The sequence below is a fragment of the Egretta garzetta genome, unplaced genomic scaffold (genome assembly GCF_000687185.1).
Source record: "Egretta garzetta isolate BGI_Z169 unplaced genomic scaffold, ASM68718v1 scaffold139, whole genome shotgun sequence".
Classification (NCBI taxonomy): domain Eukaryota; kingdom Metazoa; phylum Chordata; class Aves; order Pelecaniformes; family Ardeidae; genus Egretta; species Egretta garzetta.
In genome coordinates this window covers 433,157-455,222 of record NW_009260832.1, presented here as the reverse complement: position 1 = coordinate 455,222, position 22,066 = coordinate 433,157, and the positions used below count along the sequence as shown (strand labels likewise).

Below are 22,066 nucleotides of genomic sequence, written 5' to 3'. Positions count from 1 at the left end.
CCCCCGCCCCCCTTTTAACATGGATTGTAAACATACATGCTGACCTTGAAAGTAGGGAGGGCATCACTTAAACTGAGGTCTCTCTCATTCACAGAAGGCTGATGAAGCTTTCTACTTGCAAAATCATCTGCCATTGTCCCTGCATTAAAGGGACAAGAATAGAGTCTTTGAGTGGAGGTTAGAGTCTCTGATTCAAGGTTGGATGTCTTTCTAAAAGTCTGTCCTGGTTCAGTCATGGTCTAGATGTGGGAGTTGTAGCATGGGGTTTTTGAGCTTTTGTATGGGAGGTCAGATTGTGATTGTAATTGTCCCTCATCACCCTTAAATCTGCAAAAGTATCATGAAACATAAGTGTAAAATAAATCATGTTCAGTTGAATATAGTGACTTTTGTGTCCAGTTTTATTTAAAAAGCAGTTGCTCTGTCATTGTTGGGCGTTATGATGATGTGGAAGCTGGAGAGGGGTAGTTGAGCTCTACAAACAAAAGTGTTGGTTATTTAATTTAAAAGATTCTATTATTTCATTCAGAGTTTGAGCAGTGGGAATAAAACATCTCATGCATTACTACAGAAAAGTATTAATACATGCTCAGCGTATCTTGATGGATGGTTTGTTAATGAAACTGGTGAGACTTTTGTGCTGTAATAAAAATGTCTAAATTCAATATATTCTTTTTAGAACTTTTGCCAAAATAATCTTCTCTTTTTCTGCTATCATAGTAAATTGCTTAAATAGAAGACACATGTATATTAGCATTCCAGCTTGAGCTAGGGGCTAACATTGTGGCAGTATTTTTGTGGAGACAAAGTAATCTTATTGAAATTTGCTGTACAAATATTCTTCATTGAAATCAAAAGCTGTAAGTTCTGACACCCTTAGCCAGGCTGACATCAGCAAAGAATTTGATTAATCTTTTTTTCTTGTTTTGCTAGAATAACCCCTACACCCCTAGGAGAGGGGAAAAGCACAGTCACAATTGGCCTCGTTCAGGCGCTTACTGCACACCTTAACATTAATTCCTTTGCTTGTCTGAGACAACCTTCCCAAGGACCTACTTTTGGAGTTAAAGGTACGTAATATTTGCGGGTGCTATGACCTCTTTCAGATTAAAAGGAAATACTGCTGCTTTTTTTTTTTTTTTTTTTAATTCCTTTGTTACTTCACTATCTCAGTGGATTGTCTGAATGGTAGCATACTGGATTTTTTTATAAGTTTATAACTAATAGATAAAGGTTTTTTGTACACATCTTCCCATACAAGGTCCGTATGTATTATGTTCATGTACTTAACGTGTATTGATAATGCAGATAAAGCCCAAACATAATGAAAGGCGTGGGGATGAGTTAGCCAGGAGGAGTTTTGTGCGAGTACACACCCTTCCAGCCACTCCTCTGCCTGGAGACACTCTAAAGATTTCTCTAAATGGTACTGTTTAATTATTTCTCAACTTGAGGAGGAGTCCTAAATCCACTTGTATTGATTTGATATATCCAAGCTAAGGAAGCTGGCAGTTACACATATGGTTCAGCTATGTCTGCGTCACACGTTTGGCTAGGTCTGAGCCCCTTCTTTCTGTTCTTCTGAGTTGTCCCCCCTAATCATGGGCTGCTGCCTTTTTGCCTAGAAAAACTTTGACAGCCTGAGGGCCAGGTAAGAGCCAGCCAGAGTTCAAGCCTGTCTTCAATGCTGATAGGAAGTAATGCAATCTTTTTTTTGCCATTTCTCAGCTGAGATTGGTGCCTAACTGGGCAAGTGCTCCCCATCTACTCTACTTTGCTTTGCTGAAGTTTAAGTTAAGTTTGGTTTCAGCTGGAAGGCTCCTGGTGCTTGGTGCTTCTCAGCCAAGACTGGTGCATGTGAGTGCTTTAATCCCTCCACTCAACTTGTGTGTAGGCTACAGCAAACTCCTTTGCCTGTACCCTGAGAGGCAGTGGGGAAGGAGCGTTCAGGCAAGGGTGCGAAGGTTTCCATCAGAAGCAGTGCTTGCTCGTGACTGCTGTGTCTTTCCACCCAACAGCTGCATGTGCATGACAATGTCCTAAATCTGAGCAGGAGCAGAGGGTAGCCCTTATCTAGCCAAAGTCTGGGCCAGCCATCACGTGTAGGCTTTCATTTCAGATCAAGAATTCCCTTTTTACTGCCTGCTGAAAAAAGCCAGCAAGGTTTAAGGAAATCCTGTTTATTTGGGTGCATCATCAATCCCCTAATAGAAATCAAAATGCAGAGAACTCTGTTCTCGGCACTGTATGTTTCACTTTGTGTGTTTAAGGGTGGTTGGTTTTTTCCAAAACTGGTGGAAGTCTGATGTGACCATGTGCTTTCCTGTGCAGGTGGAGCAGCCGGTGGTGGATACGCTCAAGTGATTCCCATGGAGGAGGTGAGACAGTGGGGCAGGCAGCAAGTCCCTGTCCCTCTGGGAGGGGTGGGCAGGCCAAGGTGTTTGACACAGCACTTGGTTAGTGGCAATGGTCTGCCTGGAGAATCGGGGTGGTCCTTGCCCACTGCCACGTGGACCTTGCCACTGCCGTGTGCCTGCTGTGCAACACAGAGGGACTGCAGAGTGGGGGTGCAAAAACATTGCACAGATACTGTACATGTTTATAATATCTTGGCTATCTTTCACATGCTTCCTGAGAAGAAAGCCCGCTGTCCACACATAACATACAAGACAAAGAGCTGGCTACTGCTCTTTTTTCCTTTTATATCCACATCTATTGCAAAAAAGAATGAGAAAGCATTACTTTTCTGGAGGTCCAGGGCTGATGGGTTGAGGAAATTTCTTTTTCAGATGTAGATATAGTATTTCTTTTTAGCAGAAGTCACTGAGTGTGGCAAAATGGACTTGTTTTTAGCCAGGCTGACCCTCCTGTGATAGTGTGAGGTATGGCCAGAATACTGTGGAAGGGTGAACACCACAACTTTTGCTAGATAAGTAAAAGGACGATGATTTGGCTCAACAACAGTGGTGAAATAGAGAAGTCTCCTGTGAAAAATTATATTTCACAGGTGCAGGCTGTTGGGGAGCTGCAGGGGCTGGGGCTCCCCATGGGGGTGGTTGGACAGGACCTGGCAGCCAGGCTCTGTCCCACCCCCCAGCCAGGAGCAGGCAGACGGGGGCATGGGGGCAGCCCCAGCCCGGGCATCCCTCCCTGGGCCTGAACCAAGGCCAAGCTGGGACGTGGGCCCGCAGGCAGGCCCACCTTGGCAGGGCTATAGGGACCTGGAGACTGGCCCGGCTGTGGCATCGCTGAGGTAGGGGTTGGTGGCCCCAGGGGCTGACGTGGTGTCCTGGGCCGTGGGGGAGCCCTGGGGAGCCGAGCAAGGACAGTCAGGGCTGGTGGTGCCCCCAGGACCCTGGCACTGTCAAAGTGAAAGAATTGTTTTCTTGCCTCTAAATTAATCTGCAGCTCTCCTCTACCCACAAGTAAATGGACTTCTGTTGAAGAAATCCCTAGCCCTCTCGGAGAGCTTCTGAAAATTGCGTGCTGGCTTTGGAAGGAACCAGCTGGATGCAGGCTTTCAAAATACTCTCCCTGTGAAAACAGCAATACTCTGACCGAAGTGTCTACCCTTGCCTGGCACAACATGCACGATGTAAAGCTACGTGATCCATGCATTTCTGGACAGGCTGGATCAAGGATGGAGATGAAACGTAGACTGCGTGTAGTGTTTCTTGTCGGTTGGCTACTGCCATCCATGATGGGTGCCTTCCTTTGCCTCCCTCCCTTCTCCTCAGCAGGCTTAGCCCTGCACCCAGGAGCTTCAGCATGCTGTAGTTGACAGCAGAGTTTTGTGTTGGTTTCCAGAGCATAAAACGCAAGCAGATTTTCTGGGGAACGTAAGGATAGCATGGCTAAGCTTATGCATACATTCACAGGGCTTCTTTGGAAATGCACAGTGGTTTCACCCCAAAAGAGTCTAATTTAGAGCTCAACAAAACCAATCCGTGGCCCAAACTGGGGCAGTACCACCTTGAAAGTGCACACCTGGTCCAAACGGAGCCCTAACATAGCGCTTAGTTACAGTTTTGATCCCCCATTGCATGTGAGTGTGAGCACAGGCGGGGGAGGCTGGTGCCTGTCACCCTCAGCGCCCCTCCGCAGTCCGTGCTGCCATGCAAGTAAAGCTGCCCTTCTGCCTCCTCCTGTCAGATATAAAAAATACAGTACCTACGTCACACAAGTCCTAATCTAATCTAAACTGCTGATTTCAGATTTCTCCACAAAACTTGGTTGGGCAAACTTTGTATAAGCAAAGTTCATGCCTGATTAGCTACGGGCTGTTATCCCATGGCCAGCAGAAAGCTGGCGTACGCCCCCAAAGCTGTCCCGCACAGTGTGCTCAGGGGGATTCGGCAGAAATCTGTACCTCTGGTCCGGGTCAAACAGTAAATACCCCCAGTGAACTGATTTAGTATTAATGATGTGGAACCATAGCCCTGGGCTTTTCATTCTTGGACCATTTAGCAAAGAGTAAAGATGTTTGTGGCTTTGTTTGGCTAAACTAGGGGTAGTTTACTACATGCTGAGGGTGAAAACAAGTCCTTTGTATAGCTCGGTGTAGTTTCAGCCTGGTAATACTTCATCTACACTGCCAGGTGACTAATCTGTGCTGCAACCTCAAGGAGATGGCAGCGATTGTTTCTGCTAATCTCTCTGAGATTAATTGAGTTAAATGGCTGCTTACAAAAAGATTTTGTTGTTGTTTTCACCTTCTAGTTCAATCTTCATTTAACTGGAGATATTCATGCTATAACTGCTGCGAACAATTTGCTGGCTGCTGCCATTGATGCTAGGATCTTGCATGAGAACACTCAGTCTGATAAGGTGAGGATTATTTTCTAATATCCACGTGGCATTTTTTCTTGTCAGTTTTTCAATAAACTACATTTCAAAGCAAAGTAAGTTGATTATCTTTTTATATTTTCACTGTGTGAACAGAAACTATTGCTGAAGCCATTCTTTGTTCTGCTGGGAAATCATGCTTATAGAATGTATTTTTTTATGGCAGATAGCTATTGTAAGATAGCCTTTAAAATAACGATCTTATGCCCAGAACCTTGTCAACTATTTCAGACTGTTCTAAATAGTCTGATAAAAATGGTTTTCTCTCTCTGTAAATCTTATTCTTTTTAATAATTTGCCGTAGTCCTTTTAAAGTTAAAAGTTACACTTCCGATGCAAAGTTGGGTATGATATACCTTAAGAAGAAGGGGTTGTGGGGAAAATAAACTGCATCCTTTTCCGTCCACTACATCTGTTGTGACCTTAACAGAAATGCTAACTTGAGTCTTTAAAGGGAGAAAGTAAAGGAAGGAGCCTCCTTCTTTTGGCTATAGTGTTAAAACTGAGCAGGGTTGTCACATCCCCTTTGCGACACAAATGTGCATTTAGGCCAGTTTGCAAATGATAGTTTTAGTTTGAATATTGGACCTTGGTTAAAGTTCTAAAGGATTCCCAATTTCAAAAATAATATATTTTTTTTGGTTAAACATAGAAACACAATCATTGTGGTAATTGGATTTAGACTTAAATCATAGCCTTTGCTCAAAAAGCTACCACCTTTTCAGAATTGTTTTTTAAATGGCTAACCAGAAGTCCCAACTTGTGTGGCTGGGAAATTCTTACTGAAATTAGTCTAAATAATAATAATAAAAAAGCATTAGCTCTTTATTTAAATAGTTCCTAGTTGGAACCTTTTGTTATTTTAGTAACTTCTCGTGTGTTTTTTTCTAGGCTTTGTATAATAGACTGGTTCCAGTAGTTAATGGTGTGAGAGGATTTTCTGCTATTCAGCTTTCCCGTCTGAAAGTAAGTTGTTAATGTACTCTCCTCAATTACAGTATTTCTTCATAAAATGCAATCTCTTATGCAACTTGTTTAAAATTGTTTGATGTATGGAACCAAGTTTGTGTCAACCTCCCTCATGAATTTATCAAGTCCAGACTTTTTTCTAAAAGCATTCTTCTTTAAGTAATAGGATCTGGGTCTGATATTATTTTCATAACCAACATTTTTGCTACTCTTTTCTCCTGAAATAAACCAATAATGTTTTGTAATGCTGTGTCTTTCCTGATGAAATATTAAAGTTAGAGTTTTTAAAATACTTTTCCTATTATGGTAAAGTCACGTTTGAAAGCTCACATTCTTTGGTTTTGCAATATTTTCTGGGTTTGAAAGTTTATTATAGCATCTACTTCTGGGGTTTTATTGATGTCAATTTGACAGTGTTTGTCCTTCAAGGGGTAGAAGTACATTTGTGTGCATAGCATATTTTTGCATCCCCTCTTGCTTTCTAAATGCTTCCAGAAGAGCTTCCTATGCAATTCATGTATGAATAACGTACCTGGATTTGAGGCTGCTATTCTGATAAATCATGAGCGAGCAACATAGCCCTCTAGCATAGGGGAAGGGGAATATGAACGTTAAGGCCAGCTTCAGTCTTCTGCTTCCTCTTCCATGTTTGTTGTTGGCTTTTGAGTCCTGCCGAGTGTTGTTTCAGAGTCACCGGATGGAAATGGAAAGCTGCCAAGTGTGCACTCAGAATTGGGGGGGGTGTGTGGAAAGGAGGATAGAGGTAACATCAGCTGCTGTTTTGAATAAAAAATAGTTTCTCAAAACATTTTAAGCTTTTGTGCTGCTTGGTTGAACGACAGTAAATTAAAATGCGGATGATACCAGCTTGCCTTTGTGGCAGAGGAGATCTTACAGAATTTTCCGTCAGAATGTTGGCATAGTTTTGGTTTGTCCTTGTTTACACTGTGTGTAGGGTAACAGGTAGGGGAGGACGGGGAGTGGTTTGGTTATTCATGACATACCAACGATCTCTGCAGTTGAAATGGATTTCTCTCCACATGAACTGCAACTGAGTAAAAAAAGTTTGGCTTTATGACATTCAAATACATGCATCATAATTTCCAATATAACTGAATTATTTTGCTGTGAATTATTTTTAGTATAATGATTCCTTACACCTAAAAAAAAAATCAAAACTAAAATGATAGCTTTATGGGACGGGGTTACACTTTTTTCAAAAGAGGATTATTAAGGTTGAACCTCCTCCCTTACATGTGCGGTTTGGACTTATAATTACATAATGTTGAGACCCTGAGAGGGTTGGGCTCCTTCCTTTGCAGTCCCAGTGCCCAGTCTTCCTTGCAGCAGTTGAAAGTTATAAAAATGACTGAAAACTTTGCTGTCAACCCTCTGCGGAAAAATGCTCTGGGCAAAGTGGTCTGGAAGAATGTATCTGGGCAAATGCTTGACACGCCAAACAGGAGGGATAAGCGTTGAACTCTGACTGCCATCCTTCAGTACAGATACTAGTAGGGTATTGCACCTTTCTTGATCTGCCTATTTTCATAGAATTTGTAAGAAACTATCTCTTAACTATGTCAAATTGGATTAAAATTGGCCAACAGATTAGAAAAGTATGAATACAGGACTAGCAGTAGAGGACGTAAGCCTTTCTTCATTAAAACTGGGGTGAAAAACCTTAGGCTCCAAGTGCCAAAACCTGCAAGGTGTTCTGAACAGCTTTTTGCCCTCTCAGTACAGTGGGAAATGCCCCAGTGCCTGCATCTGCATTGGAAAGCATCCCTCACAGTCTGAGAGACCGACCCTCAAAAAGGAGCGTAGTGAAAATAGTTTTAATATTCTCAAAAGGATGTCCCCAGATTTCTAGAAATAACTGTTGGCTTAAATAGGGAAGTAACTGTAGTAGCTCTTTGAGTATTTATAGACTTTTAGGTTTGCTTTATTTTTAGTACTGAAGTGTAATCATATTGGTCAATCCACTGTGGAATGCTTTTTAATGCCAGAGAAAAATTAAGATTTTTTTTTTTTTTTTTTTTCCCCTAAGACAACAGTTCTTAAATGCAGTTTTCTAATCCATCTTTATGTAGATTCACCTGAAAAAAGGTTTGGTGTTGCTGAAATAGTGAATCTGTAAAAGCCAGGAGATATTGGTTCATTCATTATAAGTGACTGAGTTTATGGATGATGGGCTCTTAAAGCAGAAGTTTTTACTTCATTCAAAGATGATTCACACAAGACAAACTAGAACAAGCAGTTAATTATCTTTTTATTAGTAACTGATAAATATGAGATTCCTCTTTGATTTACATTACAAGTTTCTGCTGTGTAAGAAACAGATTGTTCTTTTAATGGCCTATGAGAATTTCTCCTTTTTTGTTTCATTTTTCCATCTACATTTGCCCGTATTTTTGTTCCCTGGTCTTTTTTTTTTTTTTTTTTGGTCCTGACATGCTTCTTTCCAAAATGCTGGCTGAAAGTGGGGGTGAAAGCCAGAGCAGCTATACCTTTTGAAGCAAAAAAGCCACTTCATTGCATTTCTTTAACTTGTTTCTGCATAGAGGCTGGGAATAAACAAGACTGATCCTGGGACTTTAACAGAGGAGGAAATCAGCAAATTTGTGCGCCTTGATATCGACCCATCTACCATAACATGGCAAAGAGGTATGTAGTCAAAAAGCCTTCTTTCAGCTCGGATTTAATTATAATTTACTTCTTAATTTGCTTAATATTACCTGAATCACAGCTGTTTCTGCTCTCTGACTGTAAGAACAATGCATTTGCAAGTGGGAAATGTGGGTGCATAACAAATTTGGGTGCCGTACGTTGCTCTAAACTTCGTCAAATATCCATAGTAACTCGAGACTTTGCTAATGTTTGGAAAGATAGGTTGCTCTGACAGTTTAAGCACATCCCTTGTCTCTCTCACATTAGATAATACATCTCAAACCATATGAAAGTGGCTTTTCTGTGCATTTTACGAACCTTATCCATCATTTTCTTAACTGTGTCTATTATGGTTTTAGATTATTTGTACTTACTCTTCTTGATTTTGGTTCCTCATCCTCCCCAGCTCAGCAGTCTGGGGAGCTCAGAGACTAAACAGGCCTCAGAGATTATGTGTTTTTCTTATTTTTAAAGTGTCTTGAGTTGTTTGCTTTGTTAGGAAGAAGAGGTGAAAGATGTGGTACGGTTTCAACTACGTATGCCAAGCAAACCAATATCCACTCTCACACCCTTAGACAACTCCCCTCTGCATTTTCCAGTTCTAGTGCTGGGTTAAATTTCAGTGTTTACCTCAACTTTGGTATCTCTCTTTTTTTAAACAAGTAAACTCTGCCTGAGGTTTTGACCTAAATTCCATTGGATTTTATTTTCTTCCTGAGTTCTCAAACACCGAAGTTATTAGTTCAAAGCCATTGTTAAATGGAATATATTGTGATCAGAGAAGTAAGGTGAATCTTTTGAGAAGGGAGGAGCCTTGGCCATGCTTTACTGTGCCCTTCGTGTGCATGTCATCTCAGACTTGGGATATTTTTCTCAAGATAATACTGGGGGATGTGGCATAAGACAGTTTTTATTAGTCACACAGTATGTCTGGAAGAGACATGTATTAGGTTAAAGGAGTAATATAAATATTTAGTGTAGTAAAACTCATCATTTTTATCAGCACAGGTTTGGGAGGAGGTGACATTACTCAACAGCTATTAACCTCGAGTGACTTATTTAATTCATCTCAAACAATGTCAGTGAAACTTCTGTTCCACACAACTATATGCTATACATATCGTAAACATTTGTTTAAAAAAAGTAGTTTTAGGAATGATTTAGATAACTTGGAAAATGTTTTATTTGGGGCTGTTTCTGGAATGCATGTGTCTGTGAAGCTTGTTACGTACCAGGGAATTTGTAGGGCAGAAGAGAAAGTTATCAGATTGTCTGAAAATTAATTTTAGTCGGGACCTGTTTCCTTAGAAGTGTCACAAGCTTAAAGTTCATTGTCATCTTATACTAACTTGAACAGGTACAACATACTGAAAAGAAGGAAAGCTTCCCCCTACTTACCCTTCCCCTGGTATTCAAATCCTGTTTATATCTCTAGAGGATAAGGAAGTAGATACATTAAACCTAACACTTGGTTGAACCTAAACTTTCCCGAAACGTTTACTTTGGGTAAGGAAGAGGGCAAATTTGGAGAAGGAAAAATTGCTTTTCTGGCAAAAACAATTCTTTCTTATTTTACTACTTCTAAGTGCAGCTGTTGGAGTCTTCCTCAAGAATGAATCCTGACCATGGTGAGAAAGCCAGTGTATCCCAGTGATCAGAAAGAGTTGCAGGGGTAGTTGTAATTTCATGGTAAGGGTGTTCATGGCCAGATAAAAAGCAGGCCGCTGGCTGTCCAGGCTGGCAGGATTTTTTTTTCAGCAGTGCCTGGGCAGGCGGGAAAGACATTTAGGTCTGCTTAAGGCTGCTCATGAGACTGAGCTTCCTAGGAGGAGAAGGGATAAGTTTGTGCTCGAGAGATCAGCTTGCCATATGGCTCCACGGTGGCATATGGTACCACAGCTTGGTATGAGCCTACTGCTTCCATGTGCTGGGCTCTGTTCTGCAATTTCTGCCAGTACTGTAGTATTTTATAGTATGACTGTATATAAATAGGAACCAAAATGAGCTAAGCAAATCTGTGTTGCACCATCCCTTAAATGCAATTCCTGAAGAAATTAGGGGCCTAAATACTATGTAGTGGGAAGAAGTTACGTATGGTATTCACAACAGCTCCATGAGAAACACCCAAGAAGAGCTTAAACCTTGCTTTTCTCCCAGCTCGCTCACAACCCTTAGTTGGGGTTGTGTAGGACTGAGATTCAAAGTCCCTCTTGTTCTTCAGTAATTATGTCATCCTTTTCTGTACAGGCAAATTTGTTAATCTCCAAAAGCAGCAGGAAAAAATGGGAGGAGGTGATTTCACTGACCTTCAGTACAGACAACTGCTCTGGAGGTTTCTTGATTTCTTTGCTTCTAAATGAACAGGGCTCAAACCTACATCTACCAGAAGATTGACCTGATTGCCAAGCTGCATGCTGAACTGGTCAGGAGTACCTTCTGCCTTTCTTTTAGGGTTGGTGCAAACTGAAACATTTGTAGGTCTAAAGAGCCCATAAGAAAGAGGAAGCCTATTTTTGCATTCTGTAGGGATTACCATTCCTGGGAAGGAGAGGTCTTTGAGTTCAGTCTCATTTTCTAACAAACAGAAACATCCTCCTAATGTTTCTTCCTAAGAAACATCCTGATCAGTTCTCAGCAGATGAGAGAGCTCTTCGATTATTCTCAGTCCTTCCTTTTGGTTCCTACAAAGGCACGTTTTAAAGTTGAGTGTTGTCAGTGCAGAACTGGAGAACTTGGCTTGCAATGATTGTTAGTGAAGTTAGCAATTCCACAGCATGGTTTGGACATGCCCTTGCAATACCAAAAGTGTTTCCAGGTTAGAAATACAATTGTCTGAAATTGAAGTTGTGTTAAATAGCAGATGGTTGATCTTGGCAGTTGAAAAAAAACTTCCTTTGAATGCTGTGCAGCTGAATGTGGAGTTAGTTACTGTGATGTGCAAGAAAGTGACTTGTCTGGAAGAACCCATCTGACAACATAATCATCCTTTAAAAGAGAAACAGACCACATTCAACCTACATCATGCAGTCTTAAAATCAATTCTTAACAAGTCAATGATGAAGCAAAGGATTTGAAGCAGGGCTGAGGTGCATTGTATCTGCTAAGTCAGGTTTTTCTTATGCAGGTAAAATATTAATTTATGTGTTAGAATATTAAGAATATGTTAGCTTCAAATACTGTTCAGAGAAATTGTATTTGAGTTATTTCAACCTGTCATCTAATGGTATCAACTAGTCAGTGCAAATACTAATGTGCAGGAGCATGGCTGGCTGGTTACACTGTTCAAGCAGCTGAACCTTACGTTGTATAACAACAGGTATGCTTGGAAAAACCCAGGTAGCTGAGTCCTTGCTAACATGTTTTGCTTTTGCTATTCCCTTATTTCAGTGGTGGATACAAATGACAGATTCCTGCGCAAAATAACGGTCGGGCAGGCAAACACAGAGAAAGGATTTGTCCGTCAGGTACGTAAAGGCTGTTGATATACCTCATTCTGGACAGACTTTGCTTTAGAGGCTGGGAGGTGTTTCTGCAGTTCTTTCAGCATACTGCTTTGAATTGCAATGCTAACATCTGCTGCTGTTGTGTTGTATTCTTGCAGTGAAACTGCTTGTGTTAATGAGTGACTGAGTCTGAAGTTTCAGAACCAGGAACCCAGGCATCTTGCACAATGTGTTGAAAGCACTTGAAAAAATTGCGTATGCTAGGGGTCCAACACTGTCATGCTATAAACATAAAAGGTGCCCTTATGCTCTCATAAGGTTAATTGGTATGAGTTTTCTTAGTTTTTTAAGTCCCTCAAACTATTTATGTAGTATTTATGTAATTTGAATTACATTAAATTTAATAATGATAAAAAATGGGGGTGTGGGGGGGTATATGTCTTTGGTCCCATTGGTGAGGACTGAAAATGACCATTAGCTTTTTATTTAGAGTTTTCATTTCCCTATCGCGCGTCTCAGCTTTGGGATCTAAACTGTAAGAACTTTGAGCGTGCGCTTAATTTTAATAGGCGGGCTTGAAGGGATAGTTCAGAAAATGAGCATTCTGAATCATGAAATTCATGAGGTTCTGACTATTTTGAGGTGAACTAAACAGCTATTGTGGTAGAGACAAGGCTTTCATTCATTTTGGAAATCCTGTCTTTAATTTTTCTTTATCATTTCAGACCTCTTCTAGGCTTTGTGCCCAAACAAAGAGACCAAAAAATAGTGCTAAGAGAAATTGTAGAATCATACAATGGTTTGGGTTGGAAAGGGACCTTAAAGATCATCTAGTTCCAAACCTTCTGCCATGGCCAGGGACGGATACCTTCTACTAGAAATGCTCGCTTATTTTGGTTTTAAACACACGACATAGAGACTTTTCTGTCTGTAACTTACAGAAAACTCAATATTAGCCAATACTTCTCTCTGGTAATGGCCAGGGACTACAAAATACTATACTTGGTACAAGTTCCTTCAGCACTTGAGATGCTTTCCTACCTTTAGATTTGTTTAGTGACTCAGTGCGATTATTAGCTTTGAACCAGGTTCTGCCGGCCTCATGGTGCAGCATTTTACCACTGTAATTGTTAAATGTGGGGTTTATTATACAGCACTAGTGGACATATGGCTGTCAAATGTTGCTTCTGTACTGTTTTGGCTAAAATGACCTTGATGCTTTCAATTTTGATGTGTCGGACTGGTGCATACCCATTCACATTTTAACATGGACTTAGTGACTCGAGAAACAGAGAACAGTTAGGAAAACTCATTTCAGAGCCTAGCCAGAGATCCAGAGAAAACAGGACTTCATAGTTAACAGATGCATTTTATAAATATTTGGAGTGATGTTTTAGCACTCTTAAAATCAATGACACCTGTGTGAAATGGCAGAGCACAGCAGGCACAAAAGTCTGCATTTTAATGAACAGGGATGCTGTGGTTTCTAAAGAGTATTACATGACTGATGCCCTTGATCCTGCAATTGGATCCATGTGGGTGGATCCTTTCATCAATAGAGAACTGACTTTACAGCTAAGGTTTCTGTCAGCACTTCATAGGTGTATAGAGGTTATTAGAGTTAAAATAGCACCTGCTATCACAGTCTTTTGTGGCTATTTTTTCAATTAAATATTATGTCACTCTTTGAGCATCTGCCTGGGATTGTTTTTTTCTGTCCTTTTGGGTTTATTTAGAAACAATGATAATAAAAACGTATTTTTTGGTTTCCTGATAAACATCCCAATAAAGTTAGCTAATATTCCAGTATACGGGTTGGGCATAGACTTACATATGCTTATTCCTGCCTTACATATGCTGCAATGACTTACCAGGGGTATTCTTAACTTCAGAAAAGATAGCAGCATCCATGTCGTCGCAACACTAACAGTGTTCATCGTGTACCCGGCTGTTCTGCTGTGTATAGAACTGCTTCCAGGGAATTCAGAAAATCTGCTTCGTGACTTCAGCATTTCATTTGAATCCTTATGCTTAAAATCTCAATTATGGGATTATTTTTTGTTTTCCATGGTATATATCTCTCCCTCTCTCTGCCCCATGCAGAAAAGTGCTCGGGTGTCTTCAGAAGTTTTGAGCTACCATGCAGGTACAGCTGACTAGGGCTGCTCTGGGCTGTAGCTGTCAAGACAGAATCTAAAAGCAGGAACATAGGTTAAAAAAGGGCAGAAGCTGTTAAAGTACTAGGCAAATGGATAGGAGTGGTAAGTCGTATGTATATGTTGAACCATTCTCTGTGTAGATGCTTCTTAAAAACAGGCAAAGCCCTCAATTTGAAGAGATTCCTCCAGTATTAGTCAATCTGGGGTACATCTGGTAGAGGTCTGACATAGAAACAGTCTTGGGGGCTTTTTTTACATAGATAGCAGTAGGATGTCAACTACTACATTTTTGTATAGATTTCAGTTGCTGGAGTTGGAGAGATTACTAAAGAAGCTGTAGGTCTCGTTTGTCCCTAACTTTGCGTTCCTATCCCATAATATATTCGTGACTTTGCCTTTCTTCTCTGTTTACATTCTGACAGCATGTGGCCTGGGCTCTACTAATAGTAAATTAGTACAATATTGCTAATGTATACGGTAAGCTCTTAAAGAAAAGTAAGGACCACAGCTTATGTTGTGCTGAAATACTGCACATTATGAATGTATTTCTACAAGAGCAATAGAACTGGTGCCGCATACAGTTCTTGGGGTTTTTTAAACTTAGATATTTGTTCATTTAAAAAAATGGGGGGTGAAGATACATTTTGCATTATCACAGGTCAAGCACAAGACCTAGCAGCACAGACTCTAAATTTTGAGTTTATGTAGAAAAACAGTGATCAAACGTAACAAGAATGTTTTTGAAACCAGAATAAAAAACTTTTGGAGAGCATTACAGGAAAAAAAAAAAAAGCCACAATGCTGTGCTCGTGCCAGTAAAGCTCAAAACACATCTGGTGATTTTCTTTTTTGCCGCAGAAAAAAATTCTTGGTCCTTCAGGGAGCTTCTGCTAAGGATAATGTGAGCCAAAGGGCTAAGTACTCTGCAAGACTGGTCCCCAAGTAAATGAAGTGTAACGGAGAACATTAATGAGAGACTATAAACAAAGCGTTTCAAGTTACTCTAGTCTGAGTAATCTCAAAAGCTGTGGGTTATAATTTAGAACTTGTTTGAACTCCAGTGTGAAATCTTCTTTCCTGAGCCTATTCCTGATGACTCCCTGTGAGTATTTGACCTGACTTTGATTTGGTTCATGATTCTCATTTCTGTTTTACAGGCTCAGTTTGATATTGCTGTTGCAAGTGAAATTATGGCCATCCTGGCACTTACCACTGGCCTGCAAGACATGAAGGAGAGGCTGGGGAAAATGGTGGTGGCTAATGACAAGAAAGGAGAACCAGTAACAGCAGAGGATTTGGTATGTTCAGTGCCGTAGGCCAGTGGATAACCTCTGATGCATTTGTTTTGCCTCTTGAAGCATTAGAAAGGCAGGTGCCTGCCAAGGATTTTGCTTTGAACAGCACAGTCAGATATCGAAGAAAGATCATCATCTGGGCCAAAACTTGCTCACAATGAGAACAAGATGTACAACTCGTTTCTCCAACTCTCTGGTAACATCTGGTTCAGGAAGTCTTTGGCCTCCATGACCTACTTGGATGGTTTTCTGCTCAAGGCAAACAAATTTGGTGCTGGAGGAAGTCAGAGCGTGGGCTCCTATTTGAGAGAGCTGGTAATGTTTGCTACTGTTCTTGTAAAGTGTGCTCAGATGCTACAACGATAGTTACCACATGAATGCTTATACCACTGAATCAGAATGGAAGCAAGCTATTCTTAATCCATAGGTTGCTGGTAGTGCTTGGGACAGGGTTATCTCTTCGCATCATTGAGACTTTTTCTTCCTTACCTTCATTAGTTAGTTGCTGTTTCCTCATTCCGTACTTCAGCTTCTGAAAGAAGCCAATATGTTCTTCCTTTATATCAAATTCTAGCCCTTATAGCCAGGATGTGGGTCAGTAAACGATGGTTGGAAGCTCACACATATTTGTTTATGGGAGGTTCTGGCGCAGCCAGAAGCTACCAGTTAACCCTTGCCATCCAGCTGTATGCCAGGAGTAGGCTCAATGTGATTGGCACTAGTTTACTGTAACATTGCATTACTTGAATTCTGAAGCCTGATTGCTAAATTAAGTTCATATACTGCAGATTGACAGCACACCTTAAATACAATAAATATGGTAAAGCTTTGCTTTTATCCTTTTTTTTTATCATCTAAATATATCCTTATAGCAACTGCGATATGTCTCGGAGCCATGCTTTCATGCTGCCCTACGGCAATGACTGCCTGTATCACACAGCCTATGTGTGTTTTTTCCTGTTTGTGCAGATGTTCACATAAAAGCGACAAACTTACCGCATTTTTAGAATGCACAAAGAAACTAGTATCCTGTCATGTCAGCAAAGATAGCAAATCCACAAGCCAGGAGTACCTTCACAGCCTTAATGTATTCCAGTTTAATAAGGAAATGAAAACATAGTATCTAGCTTGCCTGGATTTAAGATTGAAATTAAGGTAAGGGTACCAAAATTTCTAAATACAGTCATCATTAAAATTCAGAGCAAATCAACTGCTCCCAGTTATGCAGGAGACATGAAGAACTGCATTTAATATTCTAGCTGCTGAAGTTTTGATTTTCCTTTTCAATTGCATAACTTTGTCTTGGCCAAAGTGGAGGAGGGTGGGGAATGAGTTACCTTATAATGCATATGCAAAAAAATTAAAATAATTCAGTGTCAGGATTAAAACTAGACTTGAAATACATTATTTTAATTTTGATGCTACTTTTGTATGAAGGTACTTTAATGTATAAATATTGCAAAATATTTAACCTGTCTTCGACCACTTAATGCTAATCAGCTTGATGAATGAAAACAGTTGCTTTTCCATAGTCTGTTTCATGTATAGTTGCTCTGTGGAAATATAACATTAGGGCTGAAACTATGAACAGTGCACAAAGAACTTCAACATTTTTCCACTCTGTCCCTAAAATGAAAGTAGTGCTCGGCGAAATGTCTGTTACTAATTCGGTTTTCTTGGCCTTTTTTAAAACAAACTTCCTATGCTTAGCATCTCAGTCGTTTGATAGTGTCACTTGTGCTGGACATGTGTTTCTAGTTCTTCTTTAAAGCAGTGTTCTATATTATACAATAGAAGAACCGCCCAGGAAAAGAAATCATCACGGTGTCAAGGATATGCATTACAACCATCTGCAGCCATGCTGCTGCATGCTTTTTCTGCTGCAGGTTCTCTTCTTCATACCATGTGCAGGGAGGACTTGGGTGCATATCATGATTGTGAAGTGCAGAAAGTCCTACCTCCTATGCTGTGGAGTGTGTTACAAATGAGGATGAGAACCATGGAAGGAATAGGAAGGTGCCTTCATGGTTAAGGCAGAAAAGTGCCCTTTTGGAGAGCTGAATTCTATTCCTGTGTTTTTCACAAAGCTTGAGTGTGATGCTGTGTCCATATAAACTGATTCTTACAGCATATGAAGAGCTGTGCATTCCTCAGTCTGGCTTGATACTCACGAACTAAACAGCTGAAATCTTTGGAAAGGGAGAAACACCGTCAAGAGCTTGGAACCAGGAGAAATTATTTTATGTTGTCTCAGGTTGAGCATGCAAAAGTGGTGAATACTTTTGAGTTTGATCCTTGTGTGTGCTGGTTTCTCTTCTGAAAACAGGACCAATTGTTCATTTCTGCAGACTTATTAATTTTGGTGAAGAAGTCAGATGCTGTGGTGTTGGTATTTAAGAAATGTCAAAAAGGGAAATTAGTAGTGTGTTTTCTTACAAAGATTTCTTGATCAAATTAAATACTGGTTACTTTGTACAAGGGGAGAGAGCTTATGAATAATTGTACTGCACTTGTGAAAGTGTACTGTATGAAGCTGAATCCTCTGGAAACAGTAGCAGGAGTTGTGTAATCAAAGACCATACCATGTCAGAATTCATAAGTACAAAGAAGATATATTTCACTTCTATCGGGTGGCATTTCATCTGTTCCTGGTTTCTTCCTGCAGGTGGTCAGTCTGTTTGAACAGCTTGTAACTAAACTTACTATTTCTAGACTTTAAATGCAGTATCTGCTCTTCCCCCTGCTGCTTATGCTGCCTATGTTGTTGCTATGCTTCTGCAAGCCCAGCTTTTGGCCCCTCTTCATTTGGACTGAGCAGGATGTATCTCATCCTTATACATATTAGAAAAGGATTCCTACAGGATCCAGGAGAAGAGATCTTTGCTTGTGGGCCAGGTGTCCAGACCCAGAACTGGTCCAGCCTAATTCAGGCTATAGATACAGTTGTTACGCCCCAGGCTGTAAGCACACTCCGCGTTGCAACCAAAGCTTTCTAGGTAGGATGGGGCAAGGCTAAGCGTTCAGTAGTGAGTGTCCATTAACTGTAATTTTTATTTTTCCCAAGGTTTATGTCTTGAGAAAATTTTCAGATGTGGTAAGAGGTTTGATGTGAAGCCATTCTCCACCTGAATTTTCTTCCTTCTTTCGAGTCAGGTTTTGAGAGGAGGTAAAGCTTTATACCTCAGAAAGGACAGATCTCAAGACAACTGAACGTAGGAAAAACAATATACATGCTTTTTGAATATTCTTAATCCAAGAACGGTTCAGTCATTTTGACTTAAATTTTCATAAAACAAAACCAAGTTTAAAAGCTTGAATCTATGATAGGCACCTGACATGGACATTCTAGCCCAAAGAACTTGCAACTGCATATAGTTTTAACAAATTTTAAAGGCAGCTTCCTCATGGGAAGTACCACACAACCTGAGTAATGGGTGGTGGTCAGTACTACCTTCACTTAAAAAAAGAATTCTGGGGTTCGTGTTTTATATATACTGCCCGGATGGAATTTATGCAAGTTTAAATGTTTGACAGTAGTCTTTAGTTCATTGGAATCTATGTGAACCAAAACCACAAAACCCTTCTCTGATTTGTTTCCAGATGTACACACAATATACTTCACAAAAACACAATTAATCTTAATTTTTTTCTTTATATGCAATATATTTACAATAATACAATAGCAAAATCTAAAATACATGTTGGCAGATGTAAACCAGATGCAGAGGCAGGCTAGGAGTAATAGAAAAAAGATAAATCGAATATTTCATTAATTGAGAAGACTCCTTCCATAAGAGTAATGGATTGAATATCTGTCTTCTGTAATGGAACATACAGAACTCTTTGCCAAAATGTGGTGCTCATTGTACAGTATTTTAAAGACTGAATTGCTTTTTGGCTTTTACAGTGTAGTAGAATTTTGATGGACACATGCCATATCTTTATGTGAAACTAAATGGGCATGTATGCCCTAGATCAGTATTTCAGCAGCTATGAAAAATATTAAATAAATATGTCACTGTTTTTTTAAATAAGACTTCTTCTCAGCTTACTTTCTGTGCCATGCTCTTAGATGTCAGTAATTCCAGGACCAAAAAAAAATGGCTTCAGATTTACTTTTTTAAATGATTTGTCAGCTGGATATATTTTGTTCTCTGATTCATGAAAAACACTGTACATACTTGACTTTAAACACAAGTGGTTGCAGTTCTTCTCAGCTTATGGTTTAGAGTTTAGTTTTTTACAGAACTGATATTGCAGAAAAATATTATCATTTTGTTAGAGACTGTAGTTTCAATTGAAGGGAAGTTACAAGTACTTCATTATTTTTCTTATCAATAAAAGTGTTTTTCTCTGCCTTTCAATCTGTGTAACCCTTATTCATTTCACAGTAGTTACTCTCAATCACTTTCCTTGTCATCTAATGCTGGCTTTCATTTCCACTTTTGCTAGACTTCAGAGACGGCTCCACTGGAAGTTGCTTTGAAATATTCTGGGTTTTCATCTAAGTTTTTACTTTCCTGTGTCACGTGTGTAATTTATTTTGCGCTCTATGATCTTTGCTGTCCTGGGGAGCATACCTGCTTTGACGGCTGGGGGATAGATGGAAGGGGTGTTATTTTCAGAAGTACTTGGGATCAGTTCCAGGAGGGGCAACCTAGGAGAGTCGGTGTTCATATACATTTGATTGGGAGACCTACTTCTTTCTTCTGACAGTGAGTTAGTGGAAAGCTAATGAACCTTGGGCTCTCACACACTTGTGTGTAAGTGTCTAAGCCTCTAATTCTTTTATAGAAAACTTGACTACCTTCTCTGAATTGGAAATTGGAACCTGATTCCTTAATAGCTCTGAGAATCAGATCTGGGACTTTGAGTGAGTTAGCTTTTGAGCTAGCTGCTTGGAGGATTGGGGATATGAAGGAATGAAAACTTTATTCTGACAGTCATGTCAGATAGATGTGAAACTTCTGTTGGCTGTTTAGCTTTTAAGAACTGTTGTTGACACCAAACCTATTTAAGAACCACGGAAGGCTGATTGACATCATGTGTGCTAATTGGAGTCTTTGCATCTTTTTTAATTTGCTTTCAGCTTCAGATACAATGAGTTGATGTGTCCAGAATGCATATCTAATATGGATGAAGTTTCCCAAAAAGTTAAAATGCATAGGAAGTATTTTTTGCTTCACTGTTTTTATCAGATTGGTGAAGAATTATCAGAAAGCAAAGGAGACAAGATTTGAGACATTATTGTCCGCGGGGGGAGGGAAGAAAAAGGTGTCCTGAATTTATTTTATTTTTTATTTCTCCCCCAAAGCCTTCTTTCCAGTCAACATGGCTTGGGTCAGCAAATAGCTGTTTGCGATCTTGCTTTGAATGAGCTGGTGGTCTCATCCAGCATGAAGCAGATGATGGAACCCCTTAATTGGATGGCTGATCCATGGCTGCTCAGGTAGTTAACCTTGCCATTGACTAGGTGGAAGATCTGATGTAAAGTTTTCCATTTGGCTTTTTTTTTCTCCAGAAAGCTGACTAGCTGTTATGATTACCTTTTACGTGGTAAGATTGTAAACTATCTCAGTGTTCATGTGCTGAAAATTATCAACATCTGTTCCTCTTTCAGAGTGATGATGAATAACTTATGCTATATGATGATGGCAAAACTGGGATACAGGAAGAAAATATAAAATTAACCCACCTTTTCCTTCAGATATTTCTTTTACTTATTGCCTCCTAACTAGTGTGTGTACACGGTTCTGCTTTCCGTGAGACAGAAGACGAACAACTTAACCAGCCTTTATAGTTTTGTGTTGCTAGCAACTAGTGACAGGCATCGTTTCCTTCAGCTGGGGATGGAAGGGGAAGAACCATGCTTCTGGTCTGAGCAGTTCTGTCCTAGCTGGCTGCTGAATTGGTCAAACAGCAAGAGAACAAGAGGCTTATAGACCTATTCAATAAGTATATTGCACACTCTGATATATTTTTTTTTAATGAGTTCAAATTCTTCACTGCGATCATCAGGAAAAAGAACATATTTGTTCTGATAAATTAGTAGGATTAAAAACTGGGTTCTAATAAAGGAATTGATAGGATTGAAATTTGTTCCATTTAATTTTAAATTGTTAGAGCTAGGACTGGGTATTCACTATTTGTTTTGGAAGTGCTTCAGATGTGGAAATGAATCAAATCAGTTTAATAAAGCAAATTGTTATATTGAACAGATTTAAAATTTAATATCCTAAGAAATACACCCACTTTAGAAAGAATTTACAAATTATTAAAATACAAGAAATCAAAGGCAGTAGCAGTGGCAGTTATTTTTACATGGTCCTAAAAAGAAAAGTCATTTTTGGATAAAATATTGAAGTTACATTTTATTCCAAACCCAGAAAATTTTATGGGGTACTGGTTAATTGAACCTTTATGAAATATTCTTTGAGGGGTTTTTCTGCATTTTTAAGTTCTTTATCTAAAATAAGTAGTTTATAATCTTACCAATTAAAGCAATCGGTAGCTGTAAAGTTGATTTTCACTTCCACAGGCTCTAATAATTTCATTTATCTTTTAAATATATTTTCTTTTCCTTGTATTTAGGTTGTCAGCTTTGGATTAAAATTAGAGTAGTTGGGTATATGTACAACAGCACCAGGCTGCTTCTATGGAAGTGATGGAGCCTCAGCCATTCTGAGAA

At 39.7% G+C, this 22,066-nt stretch overlaps 1 protein-coding gene across 1 annotated transcript in view; it reads left to right on the top strand.

Annotated features, from left to right (window-relative positions):
- MTHFD1L (methylenetetrahydrofolate dehydrogenase (NADP+ dependent) 1 like) overlaps positions 1–22,066 on the top strand; it is a 158,033-nt gene that overhangs the window by 37,801 nt on the left and 98,166 nt on the right. The window contains exons 12-18 of the mRNA XM_035902367.1: positions 934–1,070; positions 2,332–2,378; positions 4,720–4,827; positions 5,737–5,811; positions 8,376–8,478; positions 11,869–11,945; positions 15,241–15,381. Of these exons, the coding sequence (XP_035758260.1) occupies positions 934–1,070; positions 2,332–2,378; positions 4,720–4,827; positions 5,737–5,811; positions 8,376–8,478; positions 11,869–11,945; positions 15,241–15,381 (688 nt within the window). The remainder of the gene's footprint in view (positions 1–933; positions 1,071–2,331; positions 2,379–4,719; positions 4,828–5,736; positions 5,812–8,375; positions 8,479–11,868; positions 11,946–15,240; positions 15,382–22,066) is intronic.